The sequence below is a fragment of the Schistocerca gregaria genome, chromosome 1, assembly GCF_023897955.1.
Source record: "Schistocerca gregaria isolate iqSchGreg1 chromosome 1, iqSchGreg1.2, whole genome shotgun sequence".
Taxonomy (NCBI): Eukaryota; Metazoa; Arthropoda; class Insecta; order Orthoptera; family Acrididae; genus Schistocerca; species Schistocerca gregaria.
The window spans coordinates 830,717,228-830,737,177 of NC_064920.1; the positions used below are offsets into that span (position 1 = coordinate 830,717,228).

At 40.7% G+C, this 19,950-nt stretch overlaps 1 protein-coding gene across 2 annotated transcripts in view; it reads left to right on the plus strand.

Moving 5' to 3' along the window:
• Positions 1–232: 232 nt before the first annotated feature.
• Positions 233–19,950, plus strand: part of LOC126272007 (F-box only protein 21-like) — a 98,769-nt gene continuing 79,051 nt past the window's right edge. Inside the window, exons 1-4 of one of the 2 annotated variants that reach the window (XM_049974498.1) lie at positions 233–641; positions 3,046–3,291; positions 3,565–3,730; positions 10,142–10,411. In XM_049974498.1, the coding sequence (XP_049830455.1) occupies positions 472–641; positions 3,046–3,291; positions 3,565–3,730; positions 10,142–10,411 (852 nt within the window). In that variant the 5' untranslated portion in view covers positions 233–471. The remainder of the gene's footprint in view (positions 642–3,045; positions 3,292–3,564; positions 3,731–10,141; positions 10,412–19,950) is intronic. The other variant, XM_049974506.1, reaches the window with a different exon arrangement.

Below are 19,950 nucleotides of genomic sequence, written 5' to 3' on the forward strand. Positions count from 1 at the left end.
GCGGTAACGTCAATTTTGCTGTTATTCGCGGTATCACCAAAAAACTCTGCCACTACACTATACTTATTCACCCGCTCCTTTAACCTGTTATCAGGTGCAGTAAATGAGGCTCTATTGTAAGTCTGTTCGTACAGACTTACTCAAAAGTGTAATATGTAACTCAATGGAAGACGACAATAATGCATACAGCGGGTAAAGAAAATTAAAGAATACTACTAACATAGTACCACTGACAGTTACATCATGTGTAAATCACCTGTAGCGTTTCTGTAAGCTCTCAACATAGAATTTGCTGGGGTACATGTATGCCTGCACGAATTACTTTAGAGGATGCATGTGCAACCTTTCGTTGTCTGTGAGATTCCTCTTTCCCTGCCGGATTTCTTCTTTTGAAGTTCTTTGGTAGGCAGCTTTGACAGGGCGATTGAGAAGGGTAAATATTGGGAAGATGAATGGTTGAAGTCAGTTGACATGGATGGTGCTTTGTCTATAACTTACTTACCCAATGAGATAATAGAACATATCCTAGAAAGTGAATGTTTAACGGCGAAAGATTTATGCAACTTTGAAGCAACATGTACCAAATTCAGGAACCTACTCATCAACAACAATAAGCTGTGGAAAATCAAGTTTCATCAATCGTGAGTACATCGCTTCGGACTGTAATAGATACCATTTTTGTTAATAAAACTCAAATATTTAGTGAAGCAAAATATACTGTCATTCAATTTATAAACACGGGTGCTGATTTTCAGTCCTTAAATTAGAACAGGTCTTATTTAAATGGTGTTAAAAGATCTATTTTTGTACTCGATTCACAATATTTTTGTTTTCCTGTGCGTTGTGCAATGAGTAAGTCAAGGAATGATTATATTATTTTCCCCACTTAGTGCAGTATATTTACGTGTTAATTTGATTGAATGTGAGTGCAACACTTATACGTTTAGTGATTTTGTAGTTCTGGCACACTGAATGTGTGTATGGAGACGTATGTCGTGATGTTAATGTGTTGTTTGATGAGCTGCAATAATGCAGCAGTTTTTAGTAAAAGCGTTTTCATCATTCGCTGGAAATTAGAGGTGCAGAATAATTTGTATTCCAGAAATCAGTGATACACGGCGTATAGTGAAAGCAGCTAAACTATACGGAAGAGAACTAAAAATGACACCATTCCATCATTTTTAGTCAACAAATGTCCACATCGAAGTTTAAGAATCGACAGTGTAGTGAAAAGTTTGATATAGTTTTCTTTGGGCTGAACGGGGCTTGTAATTTTATCATAGTGTTCCCACGCATCCTCCTAGTAATATTTCAATTATAGAAGAATGAATGGTCACAAATGACAAGAAAAAATTATTTATTTAATGTAGTTTTACTGGCGAAATTCCACTCGTTATCATTCTTGCACAAATTTTAGAGTTTACAAAGATCTCTAGGAAATCGAGTATTATCTGCACCAGCACAGTTTGTTTTGTTATATTAACATTGTCTTTTTGTTTTGTAGAACTTAGAACACTTTCAGAAATCAAAAGTTCTGTAGTGTATCTCAGTTATAGTGTGTGATATCGTAGATCCGCAGACAGGAAAAGAACAGAACAGTGACAAATTTTTGGCATCCTTTATTATTTGCTATATATTTTTTGATAGCTGGCCGATTTCTAGTATAGCCAGAGGACTAGGCGAAGTGGTATCAAAGGCTTCAGTTAAAATAACTTCAAGCTATCAGACTGTTTAGGAGAGTTCGAAGCCTGCCCTGAAGAATAAGTTGAGGAATAATATCAAAACATTTGTCAGAGAAGAAAATTTGATCTTGCCAAGCTATACAGCTTGTAATTCCACTCGAGTACTGTTGAATCATCACTGAACTATGTCAGAAGATGATGTTACTGTTCTGTTTGAGTACTTTAGGATTATCACTGTCATGTCACAGTCCAAACACTAGATGATTGCTGTTGTTGAATGCCTTAAAACAGCAACTGGAAGAACCTATCAATTTTTGGAATAACTTCAGTAAATGCATTGTGACATGCTGAAATATAATTGGTGTAGATGCAGTTAGATCTGCAGAAAGAAGTAGGTCTCACAGAACATTATCTAATGAAAGAAGCCAATATCATACTTATTCGAAATGCAGGATTTGTTATAACCTTCAGTATGCCAAAGAAGCATAAGTATCATAAGGCAGGTTTTATTCGGATAGTGACAAGACCTTTCACCCAGTAGATAAGATGTTATTGAGATGTGAATTCTCCACTTGATAAGATTCTGAGAGTGCTGAACCCAGTGGTTAGCTTGGCATTGAACTGTTACATTACCTGAAAATAGGTAAGTGAGCAACAACTTTTGTTATGTGAGGCTACAACAGGCTGTGGCATAACTCCATCCAGCTGCATCCATATCGGGTGTATTTCACTAGTTTAAATAGAAACCAGTCTGCCATTTCAGATAATAGTAGAATGAATGTAGTGTATATTTTTAATATTTATTTTGATAGTACTTCTTTGTAAAACAGAAAGTTAGCAGAGTTTCAACTGTCAGTGATTGGTTGATACCATACTTTGCTTGAGCACTCAACAATGTACTCCTGCATATTTAAGATTCAAGAAAGCCCAAATGTGAAACCACATTCCTAATAAAATTTATGGCACTTGTGAAGAATTTTTTGGGTCTGCGCATTTATTGTTAATCTTGAGCTCTCATAGTGATTGTTCTGAATTTTGGGATAGGTTGTAAATTTATGAAACTAACATTTTTATATATTTCACCATTAAAACATAACATTGAAATATTTTAACTGTATTCGTCCAAAATTATTACCTAAGTGCTGATGCTGATTTAAGCTCTCTAATTATGCAACAACTCAGAGTTGAACTGATAATATGGTAGCTTCTATTCAGTGATGTTACATTGTTGTCAATATTACTTTCTTCAATGGTAAAAAACATAAGGTTGTAGGATTAAATTATATTTAATGGCATCTGTGAAATTTTATAATGCCTGGTTCTTGTGAATCTTGTGTGTAATTAGCGGTATATGTGTGTAAAGGTGGCCACGACTTGTCTGCAATTCAAAACGGCACTATGTTGCTGATTGGAGAACGGAGTTTAAAACCAGACTCCACTTTGGGTGGAAGGTTAGACAACTGTTATCACAAATGTCTGCAAAGTTTTACAAGAAGGAAGACATTTCTCATGCACAGCTGTCAGATTTTTGGGCTTTGCTGGAACATCATCCACATGCTTATCCTTTCATGATCAGTGAACTGATGCTGATACTATATGACCATAGTGTGTAAGTAGAAAAACATTTCTGTAGCTAATGTAGCTTTAGTAAATTATTGACATGGTTGATTTATATCATTGTATGCACTATACATAAATGAATTTAAAGTAACGAAAGAAATTGTGCTTTGAAGTTATTGTGCTTGATATTATATGATTGCCTTGCATATTTCCCACTGATAAGTAACTTTCATATGAGTGACAGAACACACTAAATTAAAAACAGCCATCATAGATATCTTGCATTTGTCTTAAGTTACCTTGTACTGAATTTCTATTACAGTAGCACAGATCTGACTTTGAAGTACTATGCTGAGAAGGTTACTCGCTTGGTACGCCAAGCACATTTGACTAAGAAGTGGAAGAATTTCATTGCCTTACCACCTGAGCGCCAGATCCTGGAGCGTGGGGCAACAATGGTAGCACAATGGTGTCAACCTCTTATAGAGGTCAGTAGTTGAGTTCTTCATTTAATAATATAAATTAACTCGGATATTATTGTGTAAACAGAGGTGGACACAAATGTCTGAACTAGTATAAAGTTCTGGGAGATGCATTAATTTCCCAAGTTTCTTACTAAGAATGGATGAGCCCTGCAACTGTCAAAACTATATAGAGTTGCACTGATCTAACTTAAAATTGCAGTACCACCCATCGTCTTTGACATGTGACATCATATGTCTGGCAGACACTTCTGTTTTGAGCTCGTACAACCTGGCAATCATGACATCATTTGTTACACATGTGAACATACACAAATAATGTGAAAAATGTTTAATAGCAGAAATAACGTGGAACTAATAGGACAACTGTGGGAATTAAGGGGTTTAGACATGCTATATGTATGAGAATCCTTGTGGTGGTCTACTTAAAACAAGTACTATACTGAATATTGTGAACTTCAACTAGGAAACCCGCCTCCCTCTTGTCCACCCTCCTCCCAGCCTCACACAGATCACTAAAGGAAACAAACTAACAACCGTTTATTAAATCCATATCTACCTAACCCTAGCCCAACGAATACCAACCATCAGCCTACCAATTCTACCAATTAACATCTGTCCCCAACACAATATCCAAATGAAAATATAATAAATAAAAAAAATTAACAGGGAAGAAAAACACAATCCAAACAAATCGCACTAACATAATAATTCTGTCCCATGTACATGTTCTACCACATTAGAGATGCAGCACCTTTTCTCAATGTCATCACTTCACCGTGCCGCTGACACTTAAAAACATTCTGCCGTACAATACAAATGCAGAAAATTGCTTGTAGAAGCCATATTGTTGCCCATAGCAACATAAAAATTACGAATTGTGAATTTCATCATAACATACATAGCTAGTAACATAGGGAAAGCAAAAAATTAAATTTCCAGCTAAAACCACACAGTGACCTTAACAGTTCTGAAACCAAAAGCAAATGAGTAGCCAATAACTAATGACATGAAAGTAACTCGCTGAATAAACCAACAAAAACAAACTTCCAGAACACAGTAATAGACAGTACTAAGTCAATGTTTCACTAACATTATTCACTTAAAATTTTGAAAAATAGACTCTCTCTTCTCTTCTCTTTCTAATAGCTTAATTAGACAAGACTAAGAATACTGAAGATAAGGTGGATAGATCACGTAACTAATGAGGAGGTATTGAATAGGATTGGGGAGAAGAGAAGTTTGTGGCACAACTTGACTAGAAGAAGGGATCGGTTGGTAGGACATGTTTTGAGGCACCAAGGGATCACAAATTTAGCATTGGAGGGCAGCGTGGAGGGTAAAAATCGTAGAGGGAGACCGAGAGATGAGTACACTAAGCAGATTCAGAAGGATGTAGGTTGCAGTAGGTACTGGGAGATGAAGCAGCTTGCACAGGATAGAGTAGCATGGAGAGCTGCATCAAACCAGTCTCAGGACTGAGGACAACAACAACAACAACAAGAACTTCAGAAAGTATAGCAGCCCAATTTTTTCAGCAATCTGCTTGAATTCCTTTATTAAGTTCAAAGAAAGCCACTACAATGCCAAAAATGTTGTAATCGTGTTGAATTAGAAACATCTGATGCTTCCCCCACCCCTATTCTACACCACTTAAACAGCTCTGTGTTTGAGTACTAGCTAATTGTGTGTTATTTTATGAGATACATCCCAGGCTTCAAAGGTTTCTATTTAATGTTGTTGCTTCTTCTTCTTCTTTTTTCCCCTATCACCATATATAAATGTAGGGTACATATGCACATGTGCAAGTAAATCAATGACTTTTCAATCCATAATGGGTTGTAAAAATGTTCTGCATTTCAGTTTCCCATAGAAGTTTATAAAAATTGTTGATTGGACAATTTTAATTAATATAAGAAGTCATACTTAGCAATGGTACATGTTTAAAACCATATTCACATGACTCTAAAATGCAATCTGAGCTACATCAGTCATTAACACTACTGTGTAACTGCAAACTTCTGCCACATGTGGGCAGACCATGAAGTTCCCCAACTTGTGCTACCATTTGTCCGTAAACAACATCCTTACTTTGAGAATTTATTTAAAAATATTTACGTCTTAGATTTTCATAAACATTTTTAAAGTTAAGTGAGGCTAATTAATGAGAACAGGATACAATGCTTTAAGATTAAGTTAATAGGTGGTATGGGGTGAGGCATGTGTAGAAAGAGATAATAATGTCAAACTTGTTTTGTGGTAAATTTGTGTAAGTATTTGAAAATTGCTTTCCTAAACGTTATTAAAGCCCAACTAAGGGAGTTAAAATCTCATGTAAGAGGAAGAGGGATAGAGACCTGAAGTAGTCAAGATCCAACATTACTTGCATACTACAAAACACTGTAGCATTTAAAGGAAAGTCATCAAAATAACCAGAAGTATGCATGTCATGACAGACGTAAACAATGCAGGTAATAAGATTAAAGCTGTGTGGGATATTGTCGAATTAGACACAGAACATCCAATCAGTATACAAGATAGCATAACAGTTAAGCTAAATGAAAATGTGACTGATAATTCCCCAAGTTGAGAGTACTTTCAACAATCACTTTCTAAATGTAGCAGCAAAAATAGAGAAGGTTTTGAGGTTTGGGAGGAATGTGGATAGTGTGTCCTCACCCTCGATACAGATCATGAAGATGATGTCATCAGTGAATTGAACCAGGTGCGAGATCTGGGATACTGGGTGGTTTGATGGATTCCTCTAGGTGGCCCATGAATAGGTTGTCATGGGATGACACCATGTGGGGGGGGGGGGGGGCATAGCTGTATTCTGGAACTGTTTGTAGGTGATGCCTTCAAAGGATAAGTAATTGTGGGTGATTGTGTAGGACACCTGGCTGCCCTGGACTCTCATCACGTCACCCCCATTTGCTCCCACATACGCACACTTCATTGTCTCCTCCTCTTCTATACCTCCCGCTCCATGGCCGAGCCTCCTCCTTACCCCCACCACCTGGTTGTTTGTCCCATCATGCACTTCTGCTTGCAGTCTGGCTTCAGCAGCCAGAAACTGTGTGTGCATTTTTTGTCTGTTTCCAATGAAGGCCTTGGCTGAAAACTTACTTTGTGACAACATTTTTGTTGTGCCTATCTGCAACTGTGCATCTCCACTATATCCTTTTTGTAATATTCACATCTCATCCTGGGTTTTCCATTGTTTGATTTTAACAAGATAGAAGAGGTTGACAGTAAATTAATTTGGGAGGAGCTTACTACAGAACTGCTGGAGTTCCTAAACAAATCATCATTGGGAGTGCAGGTCTTATCAGATGTAGGGGATTTTTTATAAAAAGAAATACTGACATAATTCACTTACTTTCAGTACATAATGTTTTGAAGGATCATTTTTAGGACAACTCATCATGCCAAGCAATAATTCTCCAAGTCCAAAGACATGTAACATAGATGATTTGTGGTGTGAACTCAGAACTTGCTGCAGTGGTCTGTTAGAGAAACAGGGGATTCTAACAACTGCTTCCCAGTGTATTTATTGTGCAATGAAACATATGTTTTCTTTTTCATACCAACAGGTTAATTAATGGAATTAATACTATAAATTAAAAAAAAAATTGACTTAAAAGATTTACATTCATGTACTCTGGACCAAAATTGTGTCCGTTAGTCAGGAAAACATTTTCAATAACTTGTCACCAGCCCTAAAAAGTTAAAATACTTATAAAGCTCAATTTAAGAGAAGCCTCAAGGATTTATCAGTGGCCATCTATTCATACTCAATTCACAATAGGGAAAGCGCACACGCGCACACACACACAAAGCGCAACTTGCACAAACATGGTCACTATCTCAGGCCAAAAGAGTGCAACTGTGACTGGGTCTGACGAAGCAGCAATCTGCTGAGGAGGGGGGGGGGGGGGGGGGGGGAGGAGGAGTTGGTAGTAGTAAGGAAACGGCAGGATGAGGTGGAGAGGAGGAGGGATGGCTGATATAGATGGAATAAGATAAGAGTGCTGCCTGGTGAAGTGTACAGGGACAGGATGGGGCTGTTAATGCACCTTCTTCAGTGTTGACCTCCACATCATCAGTACCTCTGTCCACATCAAGCATTACCAACAACTAGCAAATGGCCACTTGGCCAGCTGTGATCCCCACCCTATACCAAAAAGTCCCTTCCATATGACCTAGCCACCTATGGTTTTTGCATCTAGGGTGATACTGGCCTCTCCATACATGCAAAGGGTCTCGTGAAGGCATTCACAGACCAAAATTTCCCTCCCAATCTTGTCCAGAAACAGACCCTTATGCCACATCTCTCCAGTCACTTACTGTCTTCCACATACCCACTGTCTGTACCCAAAGGAGCACTCCTCTCATAACTCAGTACCATCCAGGTCTGGAGCAATTGTATTGCGTTCTCCCCCACGGTTTCGACTACATGTCACTGTGCCCTGGAATGTGGAATATCCTCTACACTATCCTTCCCTCCGTTCTCAGAGTGGTATTCTATCACCCACCAAACCTACGCAATATTCTTTACTGTCCGTACTCTGCCTCGGCTTCCAACCTGATGTTTTATGGCTCATATCTGTGCACTAGACCTAAATTCAAGACCTGTCCCTTACATATTCACACTGCCACCAACTCCAATCCTGTTACAGGCATGTCTTACCCATGAGAGGCAGGGACACCTATGAAAGCAACCATGTGATTGACCAGCTAAGCTGCAACTGCTGTCTCCCTTTCCATTGGCATGACAACCAACAAGCTCTGTCTGCATGAATGCCCGCAGACAAACTATGGCTCAGAGACAGCTGGACTATCTGTTGCTGTATATGCTGCCAATGTTACATGCTTCACTTAGACTGATTCACAATCCACACTATCTGGATTCTTCCTACCAACCGTAGCTTTTCCAAATTTTGTGCAGATGAGAGCTCTCCCTACAGCATGTTGTTTGTGAATCCCCCCTTGGCCTAAACCTTCGCTAGTCTGTCCCCACCTACCTGTTTCCCTTTGAGCTCCCACTCTAGTACTACACGCATCCTCTATCCCACCAACACACTAAAAGACCTTGCCCTTCCCACGTTACTCTCCTGTTTCCTCTCCCCTTTCCTTCTGACACCCTTCCCCCCCCCCCCCCCCCCCATCCCCCTCTCCACTCAGCACAGCCTCCTGACACAGTATCTAACAGCTCTATCTTGTCCCCACCAAGTTCCTGCATGTACCACCAGGCAGTGCTAGTATCTCCTTACCCATACCCTGCTATCCCTTCCCCACACATCATGCCGCCTCGTTACCCCCACCACCACCACCCAACCCAGCATATTCCTGCTCAGTCAGATCACTCACAGTTGGGCTTTAATATACAGAGAGAGAGAGAGAGAGAGAGAGAGAGAGACTTTAAATTTGAAATAAGGTGAGTATTAAGTCAAACCTGATTTCTGCACATCTTCTAAGTCTTGCAGACTGCTTTCTGTTTGATATTGTGTTGTTCATATAGCTAAAGAGTATCATATGCACTATACTGTATTGTACATTTACATATTCTATCACACATTTGTTATTGCCTCTTAAATGAAAATGTTTCAGATTTTTGCCTTTTTCCACAACTGTGAGTTTTATTTCACTTATGGATTGTTTAAGGAATGTTAGGATAACTTTTTCTTTTAAAAGGGTGTTACATATTCTTGTTTTATGACATGTTCTTTGTCTTTGAGGATATCCTCATTATGAAAGTATGGAGCTAAGTATACTTAATGTAATATGGGCTGAAACATGACATGTTGATGCTATAAAGTCTGTTGATAGTACACTTGGGTGAAAATTCGAAGCATGTTTTTGTGACGTTTTATCTATATTTGAGGGTATTGTAAGAGAGAATGACATGGCATGAAATGGTGAGGGACGGTCCTAATGAAGGAATTTCCAGGGGTGCCGAGACTTCATAACCTACTGAATTGTTGATCAAACAGTAAATTTCAGCTAACTGTGTAATAATCATTAAACACTGTGGTAAATGAAAAAGTCATCTGCAGCTATGAAAACTACTGAAGTAAAACTAGAGTTTACATACAACAATATGTAATTTCATCTGAGAAGTCCTGAGCAAACCTTTTGGTGAGATAGTTGTTCCCCTATATTTATCTCCGCTATTTAAACAAGAAAGAGTTCTCTCTATATTGTGCTCCGTATGTAAAGTGTGTTTTCATTGTGCACAATGGGAGTGTATTTTAGTGAATGTAAGCCCAGGAATATTGCATTATTCTTTTAATGACTGCAGTGTAATGTGTAATCTTGAAGACCGTTTTATACACTTTTTTTTAGCTCCCTTTAGTCGGATTGTTATTTGGCTGCATTTTATGTCATTCATGTTCCATGATTTACATTGTAATGCAGGTTCCATACCAGTCCATAGCTGCACAGCTCGATTCGATAGCTGCTCGTGCTAAAGAGGTATTGCAAGATGAACACCCGAACCATCCCCTTCTATCAGCGTCTCTCGAGGACCTGCACCGCTTCCGGGAGTGCAACATTCCAGATAATCAGTGGAAGCCAAGTGAATCGCAAGAAGTCCTCAGTGCTGTATGCCATGTTCTGTTCCAGGAGATGGGATTCCATGGCAACAGTACGATGTATTATTCTGCAGATAATTCTTACATTGACAAGGTAAATATTCATGGTTTTTCTTCACTTGCAGAAGGTTGCAACTCAAAAATTAAAGGTGCAAATTTAGAGACAGGTGGTTTGCTCCAGTTACGATTCGTGAACTTTGTGTGCTCGCCGTTACAGTTACTGGTCATTATGAAATATTGAATATTTTTGTTATAAGTGTGAATGTGTGTTCCTAGAACTTTTCTTTTCATAATATTATTACACTCCATCCTGGATTTTCTGTTGTTTGTTCGTGGTATGAAGCATAACGTGTCTGATTACTATTTGCACTAAAAGAGGCAGTCTAGTGATCATCGTAAGGTTTTAAAAATTAATTTGAATTACGAAATAAAGGGATAATAATTCTCAGCATATATAATGCAACTGCATAAGTGACGGGTACTGCAGAGTTGTTATGAAACAATGTTACAATACCAAGTAGAATGAGTTTAAAGATTTAGCTGACAATGAAATAGCAAAACATTACAGTATTTGACAAAAAGGATTAGTCATTCAGCACACCAAAAAGCACTTTGTGCTAAATTTGCAGGCATGCAGCAGATGATGAAATTAGTGATATGAACAGTAAAGTTTTCATAATCGCACCCATTATTATACTGTCAGTTGTAGCCTTTTTCAGTGGAGTGGAATATGGAGATTTTATACAGGGTGTTACAAAAAGGTCCGACCGAACTTTCGGGAAACATTCCTCGCACACAAATGAGCTGCTCGGGGGAACAAAATGGTAAGCGTCAAAATCACAGTTTCGAGATACAGCGCATCTGAAGTTTCAATTGATATGCAAATCTGAATAATTTTTTTTGAACAGTCCTTTTATTCTGTAGTGATTCTAACATCTATCTTCTACTATACAGACAGAAATGAAACTCAGAACTGACTAAAACAAATGAAATATACAAAAATTGTTACATTGCCATACCTCATTAACAACACGTAGTGATAGAACATAAAGTATTAAATTTTACAGTAACTCTTCAACACTGTACTGAAACTGCAAAATCATTCATCACTCTCATTACTAATGTCTTTTTCATCGAAAGCTGTTGGCTTTAGTGACAGGATAAATCCATGGTGGACGGGAGGTATGAAATTTAGGAGCGACAGGACGTCAGCAACTTCCTTCTTTCCAATAAGTGTTGGCCCATTGTATTTAAGTCGAAGCATAGGAACTGGTCCTTGCTCTCCACCTTTTCTGAAGCTTCTTTCTGCCAAATGTCATGACAAAATGTCTCGCTCATGAATAAAGATGATGGATATTCGGAGGTCACCTTCCACCTACATACTTTGCTGGGGTTGACATCTCGACCATCAACTGTCTTCTTTCTGAAGACAAACGCTTCTTTAGAGTATCGTATTTGATAGTAATCCTGTCTTTTCACATTATATACAAGCAATGGATTCTTCTTAGCTGACTTCTTGATGATCTCGCACCACTGATCTGGACTGTACACGTCTTCTACTTGTCGGCGAACGTAATTTTCAATTGTCGCGAAATCTGTATTGGACGGCAACATGGTGTGCCCGCCCACAGGGAAGTGGTGCTCAATCACACGAAATCTACCAGTTGAAATTAGATACTTCCAAAACAGTACCATGTTCCAGTTCTTATTTTGGCCTCAGCAGCACCTTTTCCGAGACAACCTCTTGGTCTGTTCCTGGATGGTTTCTGCAGGAGCGATACACTGTTAGTTGTTTTGGGCAATATGATCTGATTTGCTATTAACTTGTATAACAACGAAAAATACTATTACCGTTACCATTATATTATTATTATTATTATTATTATTATTACTACATGTAACAGTATAAATGAGAAATGCACATTCACACACCACTTAGCCAAAAAATGTAGCCATTCTAAAGATAACCTCAAAATTAACGTACTTCAGGAACATAATGGTATGTACATGCACTTACCATTATGTTCGTGAAACGTACTAAAGACAGTATATTTACAAAATAACATATCTCTGAGTCATCTGAATCATTAGGAATGTATTCTGGATCCCTCTCGAAGATATTAGTATCATTGGAAGTATATTTCTAGTCTTCTGCCATGTTCGCTGTTGCCATAAGCTCGGAGGTGTTTTTACTTGCTGCCATTCTCTCTGTCACTTACCATTATGTTTCCGCAACAGACGGACAGTGGTGCTTACCATTAAGCTCGGCCCTGACGTCTGTTCAGTGAATTTGGAACTACTAGTAAGTTTACTGCATTGTGCATCCCACAGGTGGTGTCATTAGCCATCTACCGCAAAATACACGACGATGGCGTTTACCATTGTGTTCCCCCAAGCAGCTCAAATAAAGAAAAGATGTTATGTGGACATGTGTCCAAAAATGCTTAATTTCCATGTTAGAGCTCATTTCAGTTTCGTCAGTATGTACTGTACTTTCTCGATTCACCACCAGTTGGTCCAATTGAAGGAAGGTAATGTTGGCTTCGGTGCTTGTGTTGGCATGCGACTCATTGCTCTACGGTACTAGCATCAAGCATATCAGTACGTAGCATCAACAGGTTAGTGTTCATCACGAACGTGGTTTTGCAGTCAGTGCAATGTTTACAAATGCGGAGTTGGCAGATGCCCATTTGATGTATGTATTAGCACGGGACAATAGCCGTGGCGCGGTACGTTTGTATCGAGACAGATTTCCAGAACGAAGGTGTCCCGACAGGAAGACGTTCGAAGCAATTGGTCAGCGTCTTGGGGAGCACCGAACATTCCAGCCTATGACTTGTGACTGGGGAAGACCTAGAACGACGAGGACACCTGCAATGGACGAGGCAATTCTTCGTGCAGTTGACGATAACCCTAAAGTCAGCGTCAGAGGAGTTGCTGCTGTACAGGGTAACGTTGACCACGTCACTGTATGGAGAGTGCTACGGGAGAACCAGTTGTTTCCGTACCATGTACAGCGTGTGCAGGCACTATCAGCAGCTGATTGGCCTCCACGGGCACACTTCTGCAAATGGTTCATCCAACAATGTGTCAATCATCATTTCAGTGCAAATGTTCTCTTTACGGATAAGGCTTCATTCCAACGTGATCAAATTGTAAATTTTCACAATAAACATGTGTGGGCTGACGAGAATCCGTACGCAGTTCTGCAATCACGTCATCGACACAGATTTTCTGCGATCGTTTGGGCAGGCATTGTTGGTGATGTCTTGATTGGGCCTCATGTTCTTCCACCTATGCTCAATGAAGCACGTTATCATGATTTCATATGGGGTACTCTACCTGTGCTGCTAGAACATGTGCCTTTACAGGTATGACACAACATATGGTTCATGCACGATGGAGCTCCTGCACATTTGTCGAAGTGTTCCTACGCTTCTCAACAACAGATTTGGTGACCGATGGATTGGTAGAGGCGGACCAATTCCACGGCCTCCACGCTCTCCTGACCTCAACCCTCTTTACTTTCATTTATGGGGGCATTTGAAAGCTCTTGCCTACGCAACTCCGGTACCATATGTAGAGACTCTTCGTGCTCGTATTGTGGACAGGTGTGGTACAACACGCCATTTTCCAGGGCTGCATCAGCACATTCCATGAGACGGAGGGTGGATGCATGTATCCTCACTAACGGAGGACATTTTGAACATTTCCTGTAACAAAGTGTTTGAAGTCACGCTGGTACGTTCTGTTGCTGTGTATTTCCACTCAATGATTAATGTGATTTGAAGAGAAGTAATAAAATGAGCTCTAACATGGAAAGTAAGCGTTTCTGAACACATGTCCACATAACATTTTCTTTCTTTGTGTGTGAGGAATGTTTCCTGAAAGTTTGGCCGTACCTTTTTGTAACACCCTGTATATTACTGAAAAGTACATTGGTCAAGTGAAAGGGCATGCCTCAAATTACTTTTATATTTAAAATTCGATGTTATTGAATTTATGAACTAGGAAAAGAGTGCAGGAATGAAAAGTAGAATAACTAGAATGGATTGGAAATGTCACATTTAAATTGGACTTGATTGCACACTGCCTATAGTAAGACATTACAAAATAAAAAGCTTCTTACTGATTTGATAACAAATTTAAAGAGAGATTTGCATTATAGGACACACACATACTGGAAAATGCAGTCCAGTTCACTTAAGTTACTGCCATGAGGTGAAAATGTGAGGTTTGAAGGCTTCATTGTGGCCTTGAAAGAATTAAAAGAATAGTTTTGTAAAAATTTTGGGGTCACTGCCATTCTGATGGCTGTTTCCAAGTTTGTTTCGTGTTATTTTAGACTGTTTCCTGTTTCACTTGAAGGTGCCCCTGTGGATTGCAGATGTAACTGATTGACTTGCTAAGTAATTCCTATTTTAATGACAAATCCTTTTGCATTAAAACTATCCACATTGCTTTTCTCAGGTACAGTTTCCAGGCCTCCATAATGAGGTTGCAAATGTGCTACAGTATTTTGAGCAACATATTTGTGTGAAAGACCTTTTATCAATTGTGAACTAATATTAATCGTACATGACAACCTGAGAGAAATTGCCTATGGCTGTCCATATGCTGACAGTTTGTACCAGATAAAAATTATGTTACACTTTCAGTGCACTGAAAATAATTCTGAAGATCTATTTTGTTTGTGTCCTATGTTGTGGAGGATGTGAAGTATAAAACCAAGTTGTATGCAGTGTGATTGTATTGGCATTTAGATGCCCTCCCCCCCCCTCCCTCTGCTCAAGCCCCGCAGGTTCAGACAGCATATGATGGTGGGGAAAGTGTGCAGCAAGGCTGAGCACTATGTCACTCATTTCAGGGCATGACTCATGAGCCAAATTCATAGCCATGCCAGTTTTAGACGGTGGCATATTGTACCTGCAATGGTGAGTATTTACTCAAGTTATGTATATAGAATACCTGCAGTAGGAGGCCATTTTTTGGAGTGCTCAGTTGTGGATTAAGAGTAAAAAGAGTGTACGTCATTAACATGAAGTGAATTAATCCCATGAATGTTGTCAGAACTTTAGACATAAAGTTGCAATGTGCTAATTATGGAAATGTAATTGGAGTTGGAGTCAGGGGCATAGAGTTCATAGTAGGTTATTAGCATATACGACATAGAGCTGAAACATCAAATCCTAGATTTCAATGGCTGCTTCACAACCTGGGCTATGTGGGTCCTCACCTCCACTACCAACTTTTCTGATCTGTGCAGATTGGAGTTATCCTTGCAACACATTCTCCTTTTCCAGAATCATCCTCATGTCAACATAAGAGTATTTACTGTCACCACACCTTCCATCCAAAAGTTTCCACACCCTATTTCCTATCAACCCTCCCAGTTCATGTCTCCTCACTCTCATTGTACACCATTATCTGCCAGTACAACCACTGGTCTCTTCCTGCTGCTTCAGTTACACAGTTGCTTTCTGGCTGGAGAGAGTGGTCATGGTGCATGGCGCTCAATATGTAACAGTATTACATTGTTTGATTTTGCCTAACGGGTTTCCTTCCATCCCACAACCCAGTGATGTTTATGTTGTTATTACTCACTATCTGTTCATTATCTTTCTTCCTGTGTATTTTATTTGATTTCCAAACTGGAATTGCTCTGATGTCAGAGCAACACTGTACCAACGGTCTCGTCTACACTCAGCACACAGCTGTGTGACCATGTGGATCATCAGGGCAGTATCTCTGCCAGCTGATGATCATAATTATTCCTGTTGATCACATTTCCTCTCTCATCTCTATCTGTTGTCGTGTGTTATTTTCCTCTCCTACCTGTGTCACACTAATTTCTGAATGTTGCCTTAACAAATTTCCCCCACCCCCTTCTCCTTCTCGTCCTCACTTATCCCACTTTGCACATATTGCCATACTTTATCTGTTCTGCCACTTTTACCATGTTTTTTTACGAATTTGTGTCTCTTTATGTATCTGTATGTATTTTTATTTGTCGTTTTGTTATTCTGTCTTCCCTCACAATTGCTACACATTCATTTGCCCATTTCCTAAATCATTCCCTGTTTCTCCAATGCTTTCCCTGCGTCGGTGGATCCCTTTTCAATGTTTCTGCACCAGTACAAAAGAGTATTCCTTTCCCTAGCTAAAATAATGCTAAATCTTGTTTCTTAAATCTGCTTAAACCATGGAATCCCCAATGGCCTAGCTGGATTCCACCCTTCCTTTCACAATGACCTTCACCTTTCCAGTTTCTGCCAACCCTGTCCCTCGCAAACCTGGTTCTGCAAAAACACTTCCGTGACCCAGGGATCCCAGAGCTTTTTCTGCTCCCTCTGTAAGATACTCCCGCTCTGTAATCCCTACTACATACATCTCATCTCTGAAATTGAGTCCCGTGTTCTTCAGCTCCTGGAATAGCATTCTAGATACCACTTCTATAAGTTATTCAGCCTGCTGACATCCTACTGCTGCCTTGAGGCACTGTTATCTGGTCCCTATCCTACCCATAGTGTTGCTCCTCATCAACCTCTCATAACACCTGCCTAACTGAAGTTTTCAACTTGCTGCTTCCCCAAAACTTTCTACCAATACTTCACTAAATCCAGAGCTGAAACATTCCCAGAATACTGTTGTTAACATATCCACCAAAATCTTCAGCCCCACAGAAGTTTGTCCTATGCAGAGGCCTAACATTTAGCCTCATACCAAAGGTAAACCATTTTGGACTTGTCAAACATCTACTTCCCTTCTCCTAACCCCTGCAATGGAAACTCTTCTCCGCCATTAGTCCCTCCATCCAAAGCCAACCTAATCCCAACAATGAACCCTACCTCAGTTCATACCATCATCCGGCTGTGATCCTCTCCCCTCACTCCCACGTAACCGCCCCCTGGTCACGTTCCAGGAATTTCTTAGCTCCAACTTGGTCCTCACTGTCCTTTCTCAGGACCCTTCCTAAGAACACTAAGCTCCCAGAAGAAGAAAGGATAGCCATACACAGCATCGGAACAGATACCAACCTGATCATTCTACCTGTAGACAAAGGTTCCACTACTGTCATTATGAATTCCTGTGACTACCTGGCAGAAGACGTTTGCCAGATGTCTGACTCCACTATCTATAAACTCTGTCACAGTGATCTCATTTCAGAAGTACAACGTAACATTTCCCTCCTCACACACCACCACCCTACATGCACGCTTTCTACATGCTCCCCAAAATCTGCAAACCCAACACTCCTGGAATTGCTATTGTAACTGGATATTGTGCTCCTTCTGAAAACATTTCGGCTTTCATTGCCCAATACTTCCAACCAGTTGCCTGAAATGTAGCCTCCCATGTCAAGTATAAGAACCACCGCATTCACAGACACTCAGCCAACCTCATCCCTTCACCTCCTGTGTCCATACTCATGCCACTTCCATATACACGAACATACACTGCGTTCATTGTGTTGCCACTATTGAACACTACCTTTCCCAGCATTGTTGAGGCTACGAACCCACTTCCTCATGCCTCGTAAACCTTAACAACTTAATTGTAACAGAATACTACTACTGCTTTGAAGGTTAGGTATACGAACAGATCTGTGGCACAGCCATGGGCACCCAAATGATAACCTCGTAAGCCAACCTCTTTATGGGTCATGTAGAGGAAACCTTCCTAGCCTTCCAAAATCTCAGACACCTTGTTTTCATGATCTGATCCTGTTCAACCCAGTGTGCAACATTCCTGGATGTTAACTTCTTCATCTCTGATGGTTCCATCCACACCTCTGCCCACATTAAATTCACCAACCATCAACAGTATCTGCATTTCAACAGCTGCCATCCATTCAACACCAAAAGATCCCTCCCATACAGCCTGGCCATCCAGGTATGTTATATCTGTAGCGACAAGAACTCCCTTGCCCAGTATGCTGAGGGTCTCTCGAAGGCTTTCATAGACAGGCACTATCCCCCACACCTAGTCCGCAAACAATTTCCCAAGTGATTCTTGAGTTTCACCCGGTGTATTTGATAATGAAGATATCCACGGGTGTACTGCCGGTCTATAGTGTCCAACGGGCACAATATTTCGGCAATCAAACATGTCGCCATCATCAGGTGAACTGACGGACTGAGCTCCTGTGAACGCGCCGGCACGGAGATCCGTACGCTATGGCTGCTCAGGGGGAACTGGGTTCGGTCGTGGCAGCGGCCGATTTAAATACCCTCCGTCCGCGCCACGGTAGCGCGGTGGAACAGATTGCGACGGCATCTGAGATGACGTCGGTGTGATGGCTCTGTCCGCCGTGGTCGTCACAACTGTGTGTTTGCTCGATTTACTCTTGATTAACCCAATCGCTGGTTCCCAAGCCTTGCTAAGATTATAGCCACAGTCACGGTTTATGAGGTCGTCATTGGTGCGAATTTCGATGGCCTCTCTAACAACGCTGTCCCAGTATCTCGACGTCTGTACCAGAATCCTCGTGCGGTCATACTCCATAGCGTGATTTTCCAACAATGTTCAGCGACCGCCGACTTGCTCGGATACATCAGTCGAGTGTGCCTCTGGTGTTCACGGCATCGATCCTCGACGGTACGCATCGTCTGACCAATATACGACTTGCCACATTGACACGGAATCTGGTACACGCCGGCCTTCCTCAAACCGAGGTCATCTTTGGCGCTCCCAACCAGTGCACGAGTTTTATGCGGAGGACAAAACACAGTTCCGACCCGGTGTTTCTTCAGAATGCAATAAGCAGAAAGGTCTCAACTTCGCTCCCACCCCCAAGTTCACTCCGGTCGCAGAAATTGTTAGTGCTGTTGAACAGGTTGCAGCTCGACTTCCGCCAGAATCAGGCGAGGAAATACGTCGTGAAACTTGTCGTGCGTTGACGAAATCCAAGCCGATGAAGTCAAATATCAGCAGTAAAGAGAGGGCGGCCATTCGTGATCTGAGGGAACGCTCTGAAATTGTTGTCTTACCGCCTGACAAAGGCAATGCTACAGTTGTTGTCTCCCATAAGGACTACACTGATAAGATGCAGAGCCTGATAAATGACTATTCCTACCGGAAGATCAGCGCTGACCCTACAAATAAGGTGGAGAACAAGACGAGGGTTCTTCTCGAGGACGCAGATTTACCGGAGGGTGGCGCTAAGAAATTGTTACCCCAAGGTCCGGTACCGCCTAGACTAGATCGACTCCCGAAGGTTCACAAAGAGGGGGTACCATTACGCCCCATTGTCAGCAACATCAGGGCACCTACATATTTGTTGGCCAAATACCTGACGGGAATATTAAGTCCTTATGTGGGTAAATGCCCTCATCACATCCGTAATTCCGTGGATTTTGTTAAACGCCTTGATAGCTTCAGGTTGGATGAGTCAGATATCATGGTGAGTTTTGACGTCGTTTCCTTGTTTATGAGGGTAGCCCTGCGAGAGTCGCTAGAGTTGATGGGTCAGAGGTTTGACGAGAATACCACTGAACTTTTTAGACATGTCTTGACTTCCACGTATTTTCTTTTTAATGGAGAATACTACGAACAAACAGAAGGAGTCGCCATGGGTAGCCCACTCTTACCGGTGGTAGCGAATTTGTACATGGAGAACTTCGAGGAGGAAGC